This window comes from Brachypodium distachyon, chromosome 2 (genome assembly GCF_000005505.3).
Source record: "Brachypodium distachyon strain Bd21 chromosome 2, Brachypodium_distachyon_v3.0, whole genome shotgun sequence".
NCBI classification, from domain to species: Eukaryota; Viridiplantae; Streptophyta; class Magnoliopsida; order Poales; family Poaceae; genus Brachypodium; species Brachypodium distachyon.
In genome coordinates, this window is record NC_016132.3 from 57833522 (window position 1) to 57853252 (window position 19731).

At 49.1% G+C, this 19731-nt stretch overlaps 4 protein-coding genes across 6 annotated transcripts; 2 read left to right on the forward strand and 2 right to left on the reverse strand.

Annotated features, from left to right (window-relative positions):
- Nucleotides 1–3734: 3734 nt before the first annotated feature.
- Nucleotides 3735–6413, forward strand: LOC100832122 (scarecrow-like protein 3). Its single transcript, XM_003565019.4, has 2 exons — nucleotides 3735–3942; nucleotides 4474–6413. Exon 2 carries the CDS (start codon nucleotides 4788–4790, stop codon nucleotides 6183–6185), a length of 1398 nt encoding a protein of 465 aa, XP_003565067.1. The 5' UTR covers nucleotides 3735–3942; nucleotides 4474–4787; the 3' UTR covers nucleotides 6186–6413.
- Nucleotides 6414–11351: 4938 nt separating this feature from the next.
- On the reverse strand, nucleotides 11352–15899 carry LOC100833052 (crossover junction endonuclease MUS81). 3 transcript variants are annotated; one of them, XR_001405969.2, is made up of 7 exons: nucleotides 15479–15899; nucleotides 14241–14298; nucleotides 13992–14070; nucleotides 13768–13832; nucleotides 13573–13674; nucleotides 11909–12051; nucleotides 11352–11821 (listed from the first exon to the last, which is right to left on the reverse strand). XR_001405969.2 is itself a non-coding variant. In XM_014898435.2 (7 exons), the coding sequence occupies exons 2-7, from the start codon at nucleotides 14269–14271 to the stop codon at nucleotides 11817–11819; spliced, it is 447 nt and encodes a 148-aa protein (XP_014753921.1). In that variant the 5' UTR covers nucleotides 14272–14298; nucleotides 15479–15899; the 3' UTR covers nucleotides 11352–11816. The 3 variants fall into 3 exon arrangements, 2 of the variants coding, with proteins under 2 accessions (XP_014753921.1, XP_010232819.1); XM_014898435.2 differs by having other exon boundaries at nucleotides 13746–13832; XM_010234517.3 differs by lacking the exon at nucleotides 13768–13832 and having other exon boundaries at nucleotides 15479–15898.
- A 1151-nt stretch (nucleotides 15900–17050) lies between these two features.
- On the forward strand, nucleotides 17051–18035 carry LOC100843347 (glutathione S-transferase U8). Its single transcript, XM_010234518.3, has one exon. The coding sequence runs from the start codon at nucleotides 17182–17184 to the stop codon at nucleotides 17872–17874; it is 693 nt and encodes a 230-aa protein (XP_010232820.1). The 5' UTR covers nucleotides 17051–17181; the 3' UTR covers nucleotides 17875–18035.
- On the reverse strand, nucleotides 17965–19087 carry LOC100833367 (glutathione transferase GST 23). Its single transcript, XM_003565023.4, has 2 exons — nucleotides 18621–19087; nucleotides 17965–18524 (listed from the first exon to the last, which is right to left on the reverse strand). The coding sequence occupies exons 1-2, from the start codon at nucleotides 18960–18962 to the stop codon at nucleotides 18135–18137; spliced, it is 732 nt and encodes a 243-aa protein (XP_003565071.1). The 5' UTR covers nucleotides 18963–19087; the 3' UTR covers nucleotides 17965–18134.
- Between the last annotated feature and the right edge of the window lie 644 nt (nucleotides 19088–19731).

The following is a 19731-nucleotide window of genomic DNA, read 5'->3' on the forward strand; positions in this document are numbered from 1 at the left end:
GATTTTGCTTAGAATTGCTTAGATTTAAAATCTAAAACGGTGACGATACCGACGCCGTGACACTAATCGGGTAGAACAGAAGGGATAGGTATAGAGATTTGCATTTGATGATGTCACTATGACATCATGGTGATGCCAGCAAGTCAACAAATTGGCAATTGCTTACGGAGGATCTCAATGAATTGCAGATTAAGACCAGGATCCCAATTTAGTTTTCTGTTTCAGCAGAACTTGACAAACATAAAATTCAAATCTCCATTTGATAGATATCATCGGTTGAAAGGCAAAATTATATCTGCTATTGATTTCAGATTTTAATGGTTATCATTATTTTTGTTTTGAAAATAGGAAACTCACCGGATACAAGCAAAAAAGGGATTATCCATAGCGAGGCGTAACGCCGTATTCAAATCGACCTTATCGGGCGCCAGTGCGCGGCTTTCAGGTCGTATCCATGAAACCAAGCGCAAAGCAGACAAACCCATATTTCAAATCTAAGAACCAATTAAAAAAATGACATACACCAACACATATTGGGTAGATAAAAGTCATAACGAACATTGGATGATGGGCCTAATAGATACAAATTGGGTAGATAAAAGTCAGCAAAAACTGCATTATCCATTATAAAATTCTGCACATCTATAATCAATGTCTAAAATGAAACTTTTGAAATACCTAAATAAAAAGTTGATATGCAAATTGAAACACAAACACATATGTTCCAATATAAAGCTCAACACTTTTCTATTTTACACGATGTTAATAAAATAAAGCTCGCTCTCAGTAAAGCATGTAACGAGTATCTAATCTAAGCATTCATAACATTCGATCTTGTCATTCCGAAGATACATATCAACAAAAACAAGTAAAGAACTATATATTTTGATAGGTAAAAAAATAAAAAATAAAGAAATTTTCCAAAATAATAATAATCAATGAACAGTTCCAAATACTCTCTCAGTCTCATATTAAGTGACGAAATATTACATGCATGTACCTAGCCGCTTTTTGGATATAGATACATCCTTGGGCAAATTTGAGTCACTTGATATAGGACGGATGGAGTATAATTGAATACAAAATAAATTTCTTAAAGACGAAAACGTGAAACATCTTCGTATACAAATCTAGCCGCGCAATCTGCGCGGGTCACCCCGCTACTGTTGATTACATGGCTTGAACACAGATTTTCTGTCCGATCTTGTGGTTTTGCTCTGTCGATCGTTTCTTTCATTCCACGTTCGTCTTTTGACCGGTGCATGGCTACATAAGTCGAAACTTATATAGGGGTATGATTAATTAGCACGCTTTGCTGGAGAAACAAACACCACATGATCGAGACCGATCACATGAACTAGCAGCACAGCAGCCTGAAACTGCAACGTGGGAGATCAAATTATAATCAGGCCGTACGAAGCCCACGCTGATCAATGGATGCAGCAGCATCGATCAATCGGACACGTACGTATGCTCACTTGCTATAGTCAACCCGTAGAAAATTCAACCACGACGCCTAGCCAGGGGTGGTGCGCGCCTACCGATCGATCTGCACATGCATACGCAATCTAATCAGAATCCTCCCAAAATCTCTCCCAAAAATTTGATACGAGTATAGTTTTTCCCACGGCAAGAAACCACATCAAACTCAGTTACCACCACGTACTACTACTACGCTAGGGTCACGTAGGCAGGACGTGAGCAAACAGGCCGGGGAGCCACGAGAAAACGAACGTGGAAGCAGCTAGCTAGCAAAGCAACAAATTAAGGGGGACCCCGGGCTTGGTACAGGCGTCGTCCACAGGCGCACAAGCGTCCGTTTGTCCGAGCCCTCCGCTTGTCGTCTCGTCTTTTAATAGGCGGGAAAGAAAGACGATCGTCCTGCGAGTATTTAAATGCCACCGCCAGGACGCCGACGCGCTACGCGAGGAACAGGAACAGAACCCACGCTTTTTTTTTAAAACTCCTCTTTGTTTTTTAACTGAGCGCCAGCACTGCTGGCTCTGCAGGCCGTGGCCGTCTACGTTACGCAGGACGCCCAGCCGCGTGCGCTTGCTACAGAGACCATGCATGCATGGACCATATGCTCTTTTTATTTTTTATTTTTGGAAGTGAATATGCTATTTTTACTACGCTGTCTACGTGAGTGTGCCCGTGCTCCCACGTAGCGTGTGGCATGCGTTCTGACCATCGACGGTCGATTCTTTTTAGTACTCCGTCAAATTGGACATGGAGCACGTATGCAGTATTTTTCTAGCAACAACAGGCAAGCTCGCAAACAGACAAACAGGAGGCTGGAATCACTGTTTTTGCCCAGGCCCAGCTACATAGCACTAGCACTCTAGGCCTCTAGCAGCCCCATTCCATCCCCCGTCCATAAAACAAAGCGATTCGCTTTACACGCGGCCGGTGCATCATGCTGGGACGTTCGGGCTCCCTCCGTCTGTTTCCCCTCTCTTTCTCTCTCGGTTTTTGCGGCTAGCGGGTGGGTTTTAGCTCCGTTTTTCAAAGGGAAGAGCACGGAACAAAGGTACTCCTAGAAGAGGACGAGACAGTGGTTTTTGTTTTGTTGTGGCGCGGGTCGTCGTGTTGCGAGAGTTGGAGGGATAGCGGAGGGGGCCTCCTCTTTGAGTTATTCCTGCTTCTCAGTTCTCACCACGCCACGACAAGAGAGTAGTACTAGTACTAGCCAGCCGTCGGGTTTTGCATGCGAGCCCGAGAAAGCGAGAGCTAGTGCGCCAAGATCGAAGGACGGCATGGCAGCGTTGTCCTTGCGCATGCATCCGCCCACTTTGTCCTCTCCCGGAATAGCAAAAGCGATTGTCGTGGCTAGCTGTAAACAGGTCCCGGAGTATTTACTCGGTGGCCCTGGCTAGCAAAGAGAAAAGCATTGCACGGCTACGTACGTACGTGCACGTATACGTGCGTACAAAAGCAGGTAAACTCGGCGACAAAAAAAGTCAGTACAGTGCGTAATGGCACCGCTGACTAAAGCGTCGGCCGTACGCACCGCTTAGAAATTAGCAAACCGTTTTTCGTCGAACCACTGCTCCCAATCTCATATTAAGTGATTTTTTTAATTTATTTTGCATTACATATATTTATACATATTTTAGTATCTATATACATTCATATTTAGACAAATTTAATATTTTACGCGCCGTGCCTGAAAGTACGAGGAAGGTTTTCAGTTACTAGTAGAGTTTTTTGTTTTGTCAGCAATTTTCAGCCAGAGTTAATTAACCCCATGCTGTGGTAGTAAACTGGAGTAGGAACCGCGAGGCAGTAACAAATCGTGCCCCCAGAGGTTTGGCAGGTGGATCGAGGCCACCTAGCAAAGCAAAGGGTAATTAGAGCAAGAATAATAAGTGATGTAAGCAGGTTTAAAGGATTTAAATATTGTATCTTTGTTTAGTTGGAGGAAAAAAAAAGTAGGGAGAAGAGAGGTGGGCTTGTGATCTTGTAGCCACCTTATTATACATGGTAGCTATATGTTAGCTAAAGATGAGATGGCAAAAAATTATAGCCAGGCTAAATTGCTCTTAAGAGGTTATAGAAGGGGGCCACGCTGTCACATAAATTCCTTGCCTGCTCAGCTCAGCTCCGCTCGAAGGCCAAAGGCCAAGAAGCAAGAGGCAGTGCTGCGCTGTGCTGGTACACTACAAGACAAGCCCGATGCAGACAAAAGGCCTTTTGTCGCGGACGGAAACGGAGACCGAAAGTCCAAGACGCGCCCATGCTTTCATCCTCTATATCTCAGCACCACCCAACTACCCAAGCCTCCTCTGGTTTATATGCTCTTCTCCACCGTCTCGTCTCTGTATTTGCATCTCTTCTCTTCCATCTTCCGCAGGGAATCAGGCGAAGCAAGAGACACGGCACGGCACGGCACGGCGCTGCCTGCGTGCGTGCGTGCGCTTCTCTCCTCCTTGGCTCCTCGAGGTGAGCATTTCCTTCCTTGATTGCTTCTGTTTTGGGTATTTTCTCGCTTCGGGTGCGGCAGAGGGGCCTGCGTGCTGCCGCAACCTGTACTGCACGGGCCTGCTGCGTTTTTGCTGCCTCTCCCTGTTCTGTTCCTGTTTTTATTGTGTTCTATCCTGGCTGCGAATACTGCGTACAGTGCAGTCCACTGAATGCTGTCTTGCATGGATGCCCGACGAGAAGACAGGCCAGGAATAAATGGATGGCGCCATGGCGGTGGTTTTCTCTTTGTCCTACTCATCTCCCTGCTTGCTTGCCCTCTGATGAAAAATTAAATCTGACAACCCAGAATAAAGGAATCGTATTTTTGTTTGTTGTAACCCCCCTTGGCTTTCTGCCGCTTGTTCTCTTCTCTGCCGTAATAGATCCTCTCCCGTTCGATTCTCTGCTTGGAGTATCTAGTTTTCTATTTAAAGCCTGATTACAAACTTTGTTAATGGATTATAATGTCTTTCCCAATTAGCAGTATCTGATTTCTCTGTTTCGTTGCAGGCAGGAACGGCCTTCTGCAAGTCTTCCTGCTACTAGTACTATTCCCGCTTAACTACAACGCCATTGCGTGACTGCGTCACGCGCCGCAGAAAAAAAGCAGCCTCAAATGCGTCTGTGCTCGTGTCATAGTACCATATCGGGAGCCGTATAAATCCTTCTCCTTCCCCACGCGACGGCCGGGCCGGACAAAGCGAGAGAGCGCAAAAGAAGCAGCTTTCCTGCGAGAGATCGACAGTATTTGAAGCACGCAACCGAAGCAAGCAAAGGCAGAGGAAAGCAAAGAGAAACGGCAGCAGGTAGCGCTGGCGAGGCTGATGATCCAGCAGCAGGACACGGAAGGCTCCTCGTCGTCGGTGACATCGTCCCCGCTGCAGAACTTCTCCGCCATGCCGCTCCACCCGGGCACCGCCGCCGCCCACACCCCGGCCGCCGCCGCGCCGCCATGGATGCTGCGCGAGCTCCGATCGGACGAGCGCGGGCTCTGCCTCATCCACCTCCTCCTCAACTGCGCCGCCGCCGCCGCCGCGGGGCGCCTCGACGCGGCCAACGCGGCGCTCGAGCACATCGCGGCGCTGGCGGCGCCCGACGGCGACGCCATGCAGCGCGTGGCGGCGGCCTTCGCCGAGGCCCTCGCCCGGCGCGCGCTCCGGGCGTGGCCGGGCCTGTGCCGGGCGCTCCTCCTGCCGCGGCCTTCTTCCCCGACGCCGGCCGAGTCCGCCGCCGCGCGCCGCCACTTCCTCGACCTCTGCCCGTTCCTCCGCCTCGCCGGCGCCGCCGCCAACCAGGCCATCCTGGAGGCCATGGAGGGGGAGAAGATCGTCCACGTCGTCGACCTCGGCGGCTGCGGCGCCGACGCCACGCAGTGGCTGGAGCTGCTCCGCCTCCTCGCCGCCCGCCCCGAAGGCCCGCCGCACTTCCGCCTCACCGCCGTCCATGAGCACAAGGACCTTCTCTCCCAAACCGCCATGGTGCTCACCAAGGAAGCAGAGCGCCTCGACGTCCCCTTCCAGTTCAACCCCGTAATCACCCCCCGGCTGGAATCCCTCGACGTGGAGTCCCTCCGCGTGAAGACCGGCGAGGCTCTCGCCATCAGCTGCTCCCTCCAGCTCCACTGCCTCCTCGCCACCGACGAAGACGCCTCCCCCGATTCTTCCTCTGCCGCGGCAGAAAAGGGTTCTGCCGCGGCAGAGAGACGGAGCAGCCCAGAGTCCTCGGGGCTGCTATCCCCACCAACAACCCGGCTAGAATCCTTCCTGGGCGCCCTCTGGGGGCTCTCCCCGAAGGTCATGGTGGTGGTGGAGCAGGAGGCGAGCCACAACACGGCGGGGCTGACGGAGCGGTTCGTGGAGGCGCTCAACTACTACGCGGCGCTGTTCGACTGCCTGGAGGTGGGCGCGTCCAGGGCTTCCGTGGAGCGGGCCCGCGTCGAGCGGTGGCTGCTCGGGGAAGAGATCAAGGACATCGTGGCGTGCGACGGCGCCGCCAGGAGGGAGCGGCACGAGAGGGCGGAGAGGTGGGCGGCGCGCATGGAGGCCGCCGGGTTCGCCGGCGTGCCGCTCAGCTACTACGCGCTGCTGCAGGCCAGGCGGGCGGCGCAGGGGCTCGGGTGCGAAGGGTTCAAGGTGAGGGAGGAGAAGGGGACCTTCTTCCTCTGCTGGCAGGATCGGGCGCTCTTCTCTGTTTCCGCGTGGCGCGGCCGCAGGTTCGACTGATTCCGCCGGCGCCGGAGAAGGAGACGTTGTAGTCTATCTTACCCATGATGGACATTGTTGCTCGTAGTACTAAGCTTAATTATTAGGCGTTTGGTCGAATCTTTTAGGAGTAGTGAGTAGATTCGTGTTTGTCTAGGTTTCTTACTGTTGTTACCAGTACTTTGCTGGATGGATGCCTTGCATGTGATTTGTTTGTTCATGTTCATAGCGTGCTTTAGTTTCCCGTCATGGTCCGGATTAATGCGTAGATTTACATGCATGCCTCGCGCGTCGTTTATCGCTTTGCAACGAAATGTGTTGTGCCGACTGGATCGATTTAGCGGTCTATCTTTCTTCCCATTTTTACGTTCGATCGTGTACTGACGAAGCGGCAGGTTGCATTTGGTGAAAAGGGGAGCCAAAAATCTACTCATTTCATTATGTTGCGACGGAGGAAGTAGCACTAGTCGTGATCAGTTCCTTCTGAGTTACGTAAAGCATGCATGTGATCTGACTGACTGAGTGAACGACCCCGATGGGTTTTTCTTGTCGGGGAAAGAATGCGAAGATGGAACGCTACTCCTCTGGTTTCCATGTTCTTGGTAATGTAGAAATGGAGAAAATGACTCGACCGAGTTCAACGTTTCCGGCTCAACTCTAGCATCGTGTGTAATCAGGGCTGTCGGGTATGACGGGGGAAAACGCTGGGCTTGTCGGGACCTACACGGAACGGCAGCCGTAACAAGTCATCGGATTTCTAGTTTTCTACGGTGGACAAGAGACCGTATCCGCATCGTAATTGACCGTCCCACGATGGGGTAAAGAGCCTCGTCAGGCAATCGTCATGGCTCATGCAAACTGTCAATACATCTATGTGTGAACTCCCGTCGCTTTCTAATCAGACAAGGGTAAGTTCGCCGTCTCCTCCATATCCCTCTTTTCTTGAGCTGGACACGGTATATGGCACCCGGTACTGTTGATCTAGTGCTGCAGGCTCCTTTTTCGGCGTCTTTGTCGTGCCGTTGCGTGATGATTTTGTATATATCCGCACCTGTGAGGTCTCTTTTCTTTCCTTCTTTTCTGTGTGACGCAACACAACAGCTAGATAGAGGAGACCTGCTGCAGGAGACAGAGAGATACGCCCTCCATTTACATTTACAAGTTATAAAATGTGCTAACAGTACTACTGGTATTGTTACAGTAGCTTGTAGTAACGATCGGTTTTGCTGTTCCGGGCTGGCTCTTGTCGTGGCCTGCTGAACCTCAGGAATAAAATTGGCCCTCGTTATTCCTCCACTTCACAACGCGACGGCCCGCGCCACAACAAAACAAAAGCACTGCCCTCGTCCTCGTCGTCTCCTGCCTGCCTTGTTCCGTGCTCTTTGAATTGAAGAAGAAAAACGGAGCTAAAAACCAAGGCATCATCAGCATGGACGAACGGCATCATGCAGGCGCAGGCTCCGTTTAAAGTGAACCGCTTTGTTTATGGACGGAGGGAGTAACGTAGTAATTAATGGGGCTGCTAGCGAGGAGCTAGTGCTAGCTCTGGACAAAACAGTCAGTGATCCAGCCTCTCCCCTCTCTTGTCTGCTAGCGAAACTTGTCCTGTTGTTGCTAGAAGAGAAAATGCGTGTGAACGAAGGCTTCGTGCTGCGTCGAGTTAAACAAGTGTTTCTTTGACGGGGGCTGGATACTAAAAAGAATTGACTGTCGACAGTCAGATGGATCGCACAAGCAGCCGCGCGCCACACGCTACGTGCGCACAGCACAGCACTGTGTCATGCTAGAGAGCAGAAGACCTTTGCTTAAGCTTGGGACCTGACCCAGAAAAATAAAACAAAATATTTGTATAAACTTTTATTGACGTTGCCTCGTTTCTTTTTTTTGACACGATGCATGTAGTCGTACGGTAGGAGTACTGGTGATGCGTATCGTAGACGACCGCGGGCCTGTAGGGCTGAGTTAAACAAAGAGTTAAAACCCTGTTCGTCGCGTAGCGCGTTGGCGTGGCCTGGTAGCGGTGCTGGTGGCCTCTTTAAATACTGCCGGAGGCTTTGGTTTTGTTCGCCGCCTATTAAAACACGAGACGACAAGAGGAGGTGTGCAGAAACGGACGCTTGTCATTGTGGCCACGCCTGCATGCATCAAAGCTATGGGGAGGAGTACTGCTGAGCTATCCATTCGATCCTAAATTCTTGTTTCAAATTTATCCATACGAATGTATCTATTTACAAAAAATGTCTAGATACATGTAATACGACAACAATTTAGAATTGGAGATAGTAGCTATTTGCACCTTTGCTTGGCACGGCCCCCGGCCTGATTGCCCTGGTGGTAAACTGGTAATTGATTTACGTGTACAACAATGTCTTGATTAATCTGGTGCTCCGTCAGTTACATAATTGTTGTTTCAAATTTGTCCAAAAATAGACGTATCTATTTAAAAAACATTTAGATACATGCAATATTTCGTCAAGAATTATGAAACGGAAGAAATACTAGGGAGCTGGTTTGGGAGAGAGGATTAATTTGGGGTTAGATGGCGTATATATGCAGATATGCTGATCGATCCGGGCCCCGGCCGGCCGGTGGTCGACTTTAATTTCCTACGGGTTGACTATAGCTGTACATGGCGTCCGTCGGTGTCCGTGGATTGATGCTGCATTGATTATTAGCCAGGGTGGAGTTCGTACGGTCTAAATATATCGCCGCGTCGCGTTGCAGCATGCTAGTCCACGCGATCAGTCGCATGGTGTGTCTACTGTGTTCTCTTCAGCAAAGTGCTGTCTTAAATTATGTCATGCTTCAGCTACCACGATCCAATCGATCGATCTCTCGACATAGTCACGGAGCAGCCACGACACGGAACCTCGCGATCTCGGCTTTCGTGTCCCATCCCATCCGATTTCAAACGCCAAAGTGTCGTCCGGCCCACACTCACCCACACCGACCGAACTTAATAATTTCGTTTTATCAAACGGAGACACGCGCGTACCACGTGTAAGACCGAAGAACGATCGATCCATATTTGATAACGTTGCTTACAGCAAAGATGAGTCTGTTTGCGTCCGATGCGACCGGGAGCAGGTGAACGGGGACCGGATCAAAAAAGGCCCCTGAGAAAGGCCCGGTTGAAAGAGAAAGCACCACGCCTAATAGCAAGTCAAACAAGATACCGTGTTAAGTTTGATGCCGGTAGTGTCAATTTAGAAGATGCTTGTAAATTGAGCCGGGAATCTTCTTCTTCTCCACGTCCCCTGAGCTGGATTACCATTTCCACATAAGCCAAACTGCTCATTTAACCGTTTCCCTTTGTCATTTGCACCGATTAGCACGGGATCCATGGAAAATCGAGTTCAAAGTGAGGTGTCTGATTATCAACAACTTGACTTGGAAGCAAAAGATTGTCCTTTGTGCGTTGGTGGCTGGATCAGGGCCGGTGTACTTCTACTAATCGTCTCGTTGAATTTCCTTTTCTTCAGAAAGGAGGACACATCATGCATGGTCCGTAGCCAGATGCTGCCGTGCCAATTCCCATGGATGGCGCGGCAAACTTTCAAACCGGGAACATCGGACGTACGTACAGCAAGTATGCTTCCTGTTTTGGAAAGGTGACAGTAATAAATCCTGAAACGAAATCGTCAAACGGACTACAGCAGTATAACATTCCGGTGGCCCGTGACAGCAAACCAACAAATATGTGCCGCGACTAACGTCCAGACTAGAACGTATCTGATTCATTACAACAGAGAGAGGAATCTTTTTCTTTTTATTTCTTTGCGTACCATTTGTTGCAGCGGTTCCTCGCTAAATACGGATGTCTACGGTCAGTGATGACGAATCGTTTTCCGTTCGTTCTCGGCGGGGGACCTGAGACCTTCGTCCTTAGCAAAGCCAATAAATTCGAAACTTATCGCTTCAAGTTGAACCACATCCACGGGCGAATGAGCGTCGCGCAAGGGAAACCAACAAAGGCTCCTGGCTAGATGAAACAAAACAAAGGATAACAAGCGGGTGGGGTTTGGTAACCACTGGAGGAAGAGGACAGCGAGCACTTACTTTGGCTGCTGTCGCGGAGCGCGCTTTGGGTTCTCCCGTGTCCACGAACCGACATCCCTTTCATTCCGTTTGGATGCATCGCAGCCGGCCGGGTGGCGCGCGCGCCTTTAAAAATTCCCTCGGCTTCGTTCACGAGCCGTCGGCGTCGAGCGCTTTTGGACTCTTTTTGGAGCCGTTTGCGGCGTGCATCGCATCCATCCACCTGGGGTTTTTGTTAGCTTGTTCCTGTCCAGTTTGGACGCACCGGCGCGCGCTATCTCTATCTAATCAAGATAGGAACAAAGGTGTGCACGCCGGGCCAGAAACCACAGGCGAAACAAAGGCGTGCGTTCTGGGCGTGGGTGACGCTGGGTTTATGGAGGGTTCCGGGCGTCTGTTTGTTCCGACGTTGGGCAAGTTTTGGACCCGTCCTTCCTTACTGACGGTGCACACGGCTCAGAGAAACAGCAAGGGCAGCAGGACAAGAAAGCTGCGAGAAGCAAACGATATGTGCCTTGTCCTTCGTGTGGGCGTACGCCGTGTTGGACGACTTCTGGTGTTGTCTGGCGCCGCCGTGTACGTGACGGGAAAGGACGGGACGGGGTTTGTTTCCGGTTGGCGCCATTCCCCAAAGCGGTGTGGCGTGCGATTCTTCAGGATATTTCCTTTGTCCGCCTCCTGACGGCCTGACCTAGCTCCCTCCTCCCGTGTCTGCTCTCAGCTCTATTTCGCTCAGGTACTGCTGTATATACTGTCACTTCCTAATTCTAGAATTTAATAGTCCAAATTTGCTCTGAACAAAGAATGATTCTGTGTGCCGGAGTGGAACAGCGACAGAACAAAACGGGATAAGGATATGTGCTTACGAATTGCTGACTGTAAGATGAGATGGGAAGTATAGAACCTGATCCGGGTGACGCCACAGCGCTCGCCGTTCCAAGCCATTGTCGTCTGGTAACCAGCTCTTTCCGCTGGGACGAATACCGGAGAACAAAAAGGGTGAAGTGTACCTCTCCATGTAAGATCCACACTCCTGAATGAGGAGGAAACGAAGATTGCTCAGAGTAGTCTGAACAACGGAAAGTAAGAGAAAGTTGGCCAAAGACCAGCAGACAGGCTTCCTACACCGACCGGACATGAACGCCGACCAAGCAAAGCTTTTCAGCAAATGGATGGAAAATGGAACTATGAGCACGTATACATCATACCGCCTTGTCGACTTCCATGCGAGTTAGGCGATAAATATAGCAAACACTAGTTAACTTACTACATTACACGATAATTCTATCTTATCCAGCCTGGGATTCTACATAGACGCAATCTAACATAAAAGGGAGGGGCCTTTTTTAAGTGGTCACATGGTCAGAAACTTTCAGTTATTGAAAGCGCCATGGCACACAAATAGAACCCCTATATTTTTGTCTTAACATGAAAGCCCTGCTACCGAGTCGGGAAGGAAGCTTCACAAAAGGTGGCCCGCAATCATCACGATAATGCCCAAAAGACCAGTTGAACAGTAAGGGGAACTAGGAACATTGAGTTCATCCTTCAGCACAGACAAGCTGGAAGATGTTTTTGCTAGCCCCTGCATTGAGTTCATATTGCTCTTGTTCTTCAACCTGCAAATGATTAATTATAGTGCGGCAGGTGTGAAATAATAGGCTATTTGGAAAATCATACTGCATGAATATAAAACCAATTAATACCTATCAAAGGTTTGTTCCCTTCATGTAGCTCATCAGAATCTGAATCTGAATCTGAATCGCTGAGAGAGATTTCTTTAGCTGCAGATCCAGACCGAGCAGAGACAATCGAGAGCAGTTTTTCTACCTCTTCCGTTAGCCTATACCTACACAAAATCATTTAGTAAGCCCCAACCTATGTTTGGCATCTCGACAGAATATTTGTGCTTGAGCCCCCAACAAAAGAGCCCCAGCTACAGACAGGAATTGTAAACTGAACATAGTTAATTTCTGCTTCAACTCCGGATGGGAAAATAGAAAATGAGTTAATTGTAAGACTAATAATGAGAGCAGGATAGGTTTGTGTGGCAAGCAACTGGCAGATATCTGGATCATTCTCACACATGGGGGATCGTTGTACCTGCCTTGCCGGTTCATTTTATGAAAACAATAAGTACAAAGGAGCCATGGAATTGCACATGCCTCCTTCAATTTCATCAATAGCCTCATTGAAACTGTATCTTTAAAAGATATACGTTCTTAATTATTATTTTTAAAATATCAGAGAGTACCATATTACTTAAAATGCATATGAGCCTCAAACAGCAAACTATAAGATGCAGATTATCTGCTACCAAATATATGACTTTGAGGGGAAAATTGAAATACTCCCTCCATCCAACAAAAGATGTCTCAAGTTTGTCAAAATTTGGATGTATCTAGACATGACTTACTGTGTAGATGCATTCAAATTTAGTCAAAGTTAAGACATCCTTTGTTGGACAGAGGAAGTATAAATTTTGCTTGGTCGAATTTCAATATTTAGAGATTCCATATATCGATCAACAAAAACAAACACAGGTTTTCACACCCTTTGTGGACCCTATAAGTCCTAAGGAACGATAGACTTGAATCTGTCTGCTCTTACTTTGTTCAAAAGATTAGAGCGCCATATATTACATAAAGTGCCTAAGATTCTCCAATAGCAAACTACCAGAAGTTAATCTGACTTTATTGAGGTACTATATCAAACTTCATCCAGTTGCAATTTGTTGGAAGAAGTTGGACTTTTTTTCTTCGTAGAATTTCAATTATTAGATTAACCCATAGATATATGAATCAATAAAAAAAACACAGTCTTGCCCACCTTTCAGGATCCAGTCGATCACACTAGTGCAGAATAGGTGAAAGACTTCTATACCTGGCAAGTGGTTATGCCCGGCCAACATAATGCAAGAGCATAAATCAGTGCAGAAGCAATTATGCTTTAAATACATAAGAACATATGAACACCCTAGTCAAGTTCATGCAACCAAGCACAGATGGAGACAGGCCCTGGACAGCCCGGGCCGTGGCCTGGGGCATGGAATTTATTCTTTGGCCTAGGTTTTGCTTGGCAATTTTAGTGATTTGAAGCAATGGCCCAGGGCTTAATGAAAATCTGGCTCCGCCACTGCAACCAAGTGCAATGTATAGCATGGATATCCACCGATCATTGATTCTGTTAAATCTCAATTAATATCCAGCAGCGCTGAAATAATACATGATAAATCAACAGCCAGTGACGGAGCAATCCTATCCCTCTACAAAAATCCAACATGTGCGTGTGTGAACTGTGAACCATACAGCATTCCTTGATAAATAGGAAAGAAGAGTAACGATAAGCATGGGTGAGCACAGTATATTACTTTGCAGGGTTACTCCACTTCACAACCAGTGCATTAGATAACAGCGTCTTCATGCAGCTCCATCCAGTGTAATAGTCATTCTGAGAACACCCAGGGTTTGTCCTACAATATACAAACTTAGCGATGCACTAAAATAGCCGAGTCAGCAACCGTGTGAATCAATCAAATTGTACTCGATTGCGAATTGTGTCAGACCACTGGCATCAGCGGCATCGCTAAGCTCCTGCTTCATCATAAAAGCCTTGCCTCTTGTCATTTCCCTGGGGGGAAGGGGGGGGGGGGATCAATTGTCACTGTCTCCTCTCGCACAGACCTATTCTTACTTGCTACGATTAAATTTGCCGTCCTAAGGTCGATGATATTTTTATTTTATATGAACAACAAAATTAAGGAAAAACAGACCTCCAAGAAAATCATACCGGTAAAGCGTGATCAATATTGCGTAAGAAGCAGAATTTTTCTGTGGCACATAACATTTTGTCCGCCTACGCTTCTTTCCTGTAAAATATAGCAGAACTTTTAAAATGAACGGAACAAATCATTAACTTCACTCTTGATACAGCTGAAGAGGAAGAAAAAGTGTTGCCCGATGATGAAAAGGAAGAACAGTTCTCAGAGGACACACGAGCTACCATTGTTTCATGGTGTATTGTTTCTTGGAGACAAACCTGGGATGGACCCTGGAAAGGAGTCTTTCATCACACGAATGACCAAGGTCCAATGCCCCTGACAAAGAAAAAAATAGAACGTAAGAAGCAACTGCAGTGATCAAAGTAACTCACTAAATGTAGAAGTTATGGGAAATTTGAAGCAATCCCAAGAACAAATAACATTTAGCACTAGATATATTCCATACTTTAAGTTCTGGCGATGTCCATCTCTCAAATAAACACATAAAAATAAGGTAAAACCAAAAACACAGAGTTCTATATGGATCCAGCCTAAAGCCGTACTGTCATGGCACGTCTGTAGTTATGGAGTTTTAAAAGCAAAGTCAAGCTCGACTGCAACTTAAAGCGATATCATACAGATACATTTTGCAGTAGCAACCTATGGGTGTAAAAAAATAATCTGCCTTGCATCTCTCGGACAAAAACGGATATCACCTAAAATCGGTTTCACCGTACGTACACCTGCAGCAAAAACTTTTTTCGTGAGGCATGCAATCCGGATGCACGAGGATGAGATCTATTCGGCGTGAGGTAACTCAGTAAATGTAGAAGTTATGGGAAATTTGAAGCAATCCCAAGAACAAATAACATTTAGTACTCCATCCGACCCATATTACTTGTCACAGATTTAGTACAAAGTTGCACTAACTCAACGGCAAGTAATATGGGTCGGAGGGAGTACTAGATATATATTCCATACATTAAGTTGTGGCAATTTGCATCTCTCAGATAAACACATAAAAAAGGTAAAACCAAAAACACAGAGTTCTATATGCAAGTCAAGCGCGACTGCAACTTAAAGCGATACATATACATTTAGCAGTAGCAACCTATGGGTGTAAAAAAAACTATCTGCCTTGCATCTCTCGGATAAAAATGGATATCACCTAAAATCTGTTTCACCGCACACCTGCAGCAAAAACTTTTTTCGTGAGGTACGCAAACTAAAACTTGTGCAATCCGGATGCACGAGGATGAGATCTATTCGGCACAACCTAAACTCCCCAAATTCATATTCCTGAGTTTAAGGAATACAAGTCCAGTCGCCTCGAATGTTTCATACGAATACTAACAATAAGGCCCCTAAAAAAGCCTCTGATTCCCGTCTGGCTACGACCCGGAAGGGCAGCATTGCCCACAAATCCAAAGCACACAAAGCAAAATAGACCAGAACCTAGTCTCGCTGAACCACCAAACAGTGACACTGAGAGTTACAGGGATACCAAGCGGCTTACGGGATACGGAGCAGGTCGCGGAGGGTTCGGATGGGTTCCGTGGCGGCGCAGACATTGCGGTAGGCGGTGGAGAGCGCGCGCCTCTCGTTCTCCGGGAGACCGCCCGGCTGCCGCTGCTCCTCCATCGACCGATGCTTCGCCAGGAGCATGCCCGCCACCTCCTCGTCTCCGGGAGACGCACCATGAGCTGCATCGTCATCCAAGGCGCCATCCGCACGGCTGGAAACGGGTGGGGCGCGGTGGAAGGCTTGCGATGGAAGGGGATGCTTGGTTGTGGGGAGCAGTTAGGGTTTAGGGTTTGGGAGTGGGGGAGGAAGAGCCCGGCATTGAGGCTCCGAAGGTTTTCGATCTTGCGATCCGGTTGTAGCCGTGGGGAGCCCTCCCTCCAATTAAGGCTCTGCACTCTGCAGTCCCCGCCAAACAATGGCACACGCAAAAAAGAAAAGAAAAGAAAACTCTGAAAACTAGCCGGCCTGGGCTCTACGGGTCGTAGCCTCGTAGGCGGATGGCGTGCAGCAGCGGCATGGGCCTGACGCGTCACGTCGGAGCCGCTGAGACATGACGGGGCATGGGCTGACTGTTTTTTACTTCTGGTAGTAAGCATGAAACCGTCTAGTGGGATCATTTCTCAAAATAAATCATTTTCAATTTCACGGGTTATTTGTCTCTTGTTTCGTACAGAAACGCCTAACGCAACAAACACCAATGCAGAAACAGATGTAGGGTGTGTTTGGTTTGAGCCCCAACTAGCCCTATCAATTTTTTGGCAAATTTTGGCATGACCGAAACAAGGGCATGACGGTAACTAGATGCTGTTTGGATTACAGCTAGTTTTTGGGCAAACTTTGTAGACGTACATTTGGTTTGCAACCAATTTACTCCAACCGTGATTTGCTCTGAATGAAAGCATTGTATCTGAATGAAAGCATTGTAGGCTGTGTTTGTTTAGCGGGCAGTGGCGTCCGGCAAAGTTTTGGGCAACGGCCAGCAGCTGTGATCCGTGCGTAGTGCCCAGGATCAGCGGTGGGCCGATAGCCGACACACTTCTCCGGGCTCCGGGCTCCGGGCTCCTCTACATAGACGTGTGTGTCGTGCTGCTCCTGTCCTCCAACTCCAAGTCCCAGCTCTTGATCCGTCTTCTTTGTCTCCTCCGTCGTCTGCTGTCCCTATGCAAAGCAACCAAAACACCGGGCCCGGCTGCGTCTCGTGGATGCATGCTCTCAGCCTAGATCCAGCTACAGGCTCTCTCATGCGACGCAAGTTATGCGCATAATAAGGAGGACAAACAAACACAACCTTAAAATATTCTCATTCTATCGTCTTCTTTGACCACGCATGGACCTCTGTCAGCTAAAATGAAAAACTCAGTGTCTCCTTAATTGCACGCCAAGAAAAGATTGACAGTGTGGCTAGATGACGGCACAACCAAGCTCGATCATTAGACCGGCTTGCTCGAGTACACTTGTTTTAATCACTCTGCTCGGAGGTAAACAACGCGGAAGCTTCATACATGGATAAAACAAACAATTCTCAGGAAGACAAACAAGGGTGGGATCCTTGCGGGAGAAGTTTCAGCACCACCAAGAAGATCAGATTAAAAACCAGCCTCGCCCTCGAGCCAATCCCTTTCTCGACAGCGCTATAAAACACCACCGAATCACCTGCCACTACCCACACGAACATCACAGCAGCAGCTTGTGAAGATGAGCTCGCCGTCGCCGGTGAAGGTGATCGGCGCGTCCGACAGCCCGTACAGCCACCGCGCCGAGGCCGCCCTGCGGCTCAAGGGCGTCCCCTACGAGCTCCTCCTGGAAGACCTGGGCAACAAGAGCGACCTGCTGCTGAAGCACAACCCCGTCCACAACAAGGTCCCCGTGCTCCTCCACGGCGAAGCGGCCATCTGCGAGTCCCTCGTCATCGTCGAGTACGTCGACGAGGCCTTCCCCGGCGGCCCGCCGATCCTCCCCGGCGGCCCGCTCGCCCGCGCCGCCGCCCGCTTCTGGGCCCGCTTCATCGACGACAAGTGCTCGAAGCCGTTCTGGCTGGCGCTGTGGTTGGAGGGGGAAGCGAGGGAGGGGTTCGAGAAGGAGTTCAAGGAGAACATGGCGCTGCTGGAGGCGGAGCTAGGAGGGAAGAAGTTCTTTGGGGGAGATACCGTTGGGCTCGTGGACATTGCTGCCTGCGTGTTCGCGCACTGGCTCGGGGTCTTCGAGGAGGCCGCCGGGGTGAGGCTCGTGGCAGATGACGAGTTCCCTCGACTGCGCCGGTGGGCGGCCGATTACGCCGCTGATGAGAAGGTCGGGGCGTGCCTGCCGGATAAGCAGCAGCTGTTGAAGAATTTCACGGCCAAGAAGGCGATGTTCGTCGCCTCGGCCAAGGCAATGCTGCCGAAATAAGCGTGCAGGTGTCCGTGGATCAGTGTAGTGCAAGTGTGTGCTGCTGGCTGTTGCTGGCCTTGCCAGAGAAATAAAATGGGAAGTCTGTACTGCACAATGCGCATCTATATAATGTACTGCCTTCGTGCTCCGTCGGCACTAACTGCACAAACTTCCTTCCATCCCATACATATTCAGCAAACTTATTTGGAACACACACGTCTATAGTGCGGTTCTTCATCTTCAGAATGAAACGCCAAAGATGGCGGCACCACGGTTTACTAATTCTGCGCGGCCATGGCGTTGGCAATGGAAACGTACAGCCCCTTCCTCTTCGACAGCGCGGCCAGCAGGCGGTCCCTGTCCGGCAAGCAACCTCTCACCGCCTCAACCGCCCTATACTCCCCCGCCCACAGGCACAGCGCCGGGTGGTCCTCCTCCGTGAGCAGCCGCGTCGCGGCCATCTCCTCGAACACCCCCAGCCAGTACGCGAACGGGCCGGCGGCGATGTCGAGGTACCCGATCGCGTCGCCTCCGAAGAACCTCTTCTCTCCTTCTTCCCCTAGCAGCTGCGCCTCCAGGAGCTTCAGGTTCGCCTTCGCCCCCGCCGCCGATTTCCCCCGCGCATCCCCGTCGGCGGCCCACAGCGCCACCCACAAGCTCTTCCAGCACTGCAGATCAGATCTCAAATTAACAAGTCCAGCTGAAATTGCAACGAATTGGCTACTGAATCGATACAATTTGCTGTCTCGATTTCGTTGGTTCACCTGCTCGTCGATGAAGCGGGCCCAGAAGCGGGCGGAGGCGCGGGCGAGGGGGTCGGCGGGGAGGAGATCAGGCCGCCCGCCAGCGGCGAAGGCCTCGTCGACGTACTCGACGATGACGAGCGACTCGCAGACGGCCGCCGGCGGGTCGCCGCGGACGAGGAGGACGGGGACCTTCTTGTGCACAGGGTTGTGCTTCAGCAGCAGCTCGCTCTTGTTGTCCAGGTCTTCTTGGATGTACTCGTAGGGGACGCCCTTGAGCCGCAGGGCTACCTCCGCGCGGTGCACCATCGGGCTGCTGAACGTGCCGATGAGCCTCACCGCCGCCGCCGCTTCGTCGGACATCTTCGGTGATCTTGCGTCTTCCTCGATTTCTGTGCTTTCTGGTTAACTGAACTTGATTTATATTCCGGTCTGGTTTGCTGACGGGAAACTTCGTGTCAAAGTTTTCTGACGTTTGTTTATGGTTCTTCCGCGACCGAAAGCCACAGGTGTCATTCGTTAATTGCTAGCTAGTGATGTGTGTCGCTTGATCGGAAATGTGCACGTGCCAATTTTGATATGAACCGTTTTGTTTATCTTAGTCCAGTACGTAGTCGGTATTATCTCTGATACTGTGTTGTTAATCTTATCTTGTACCGAATCCAAAATCACAGTACTGCTGAGACGGCAAAACCGTAATCGTGTGACAGTATCCTGATCGTCTTTTGTCCTAGCTAGCATGGTGTCCCGAGCAATTGCGCGGGAAACATCTGTAACCATTGTAACCATGCATCATTATTTTCTAAACTAACGTATGTATGTATCGTTGTGTTATTTACGTGATTATTAGTTGATAAAAGAACATGTCTAATCAACCCAATATATCTAGAAAAATATGATTAACCAATCTTACAACCCCTATAAGTATGAAAGTATATTGAGCCAAATCTGTTTTCTTCCTCGAAAAGAAAAATTGTTGTGAACATGAGACACAATAGTTCATTTATAGAACTAAACGCTAAAGCGTGTGTCGGATGCTCGCTCAACTTTTGCATCGGACTTATTGTCTGTGGGTCATATTAGCTTAGTGTGTGTAAGTAAAGTTCAAATCATCTACCAACCATTGGTCTTT

What these genes read in the sequence shown, in the direction of transcription:
- LOC100832122 (XM_003565019.4), top strand. Translation starts at nt 4,788, where the DNA reads ATGATCCAGCAGCAGGACACGGAAGGCTCCTCGTCGTCGGTGACATCG.
- LOC100833052 (XM_014898435.2), bottom strand. Translation starts at nt 14,271, where the DNA reads ATGAAAGACTCCTTTCCAGGGTCCATCCCAG. An exon ending in CTGACACAATTCGCAATCGA is followed by an intron (nt 13,675 to 13,745) that starts GTACAATTTGAT and finishes TGTATATTGTAG; the next exon opens with GACAAACCCTGGGTGTTCTC. An exon ending in AAGTGGAGTAACCCTGCAAA is followed by an intron (nt 12,052 to 13,572) that starts GTAATATACTGT and finishes GATTTTGTGTAG; the next exon opens with GTATAGGCTAACGGAAGAGG.
- LOC100843347 (XM_010234518.3), top strand. Translation starts at nt 17,182, where the DNA reads ATGAGCTCGCCGTCGCCGGTGAAGGTGATCGGCGCGTCCGACAGCCCG.
- LOC100833367 (XM_003565023.4), bottom strand. Translation starts at nt 18,962, where the DNA reads ATGTCCGACGAAGCGGCGGCGGCGGTGAGGCTCATCGGCACGTTCAGC. An exon ending in CCCGCTTCATCGACGAGCAG is followed by an intron (nt 18,525 to 18,620) that starts GTGAACCAACGA and finishes TCTGATCTGCAG; the next exon opens with TGCTGGAAGAGCTTGTGGGT.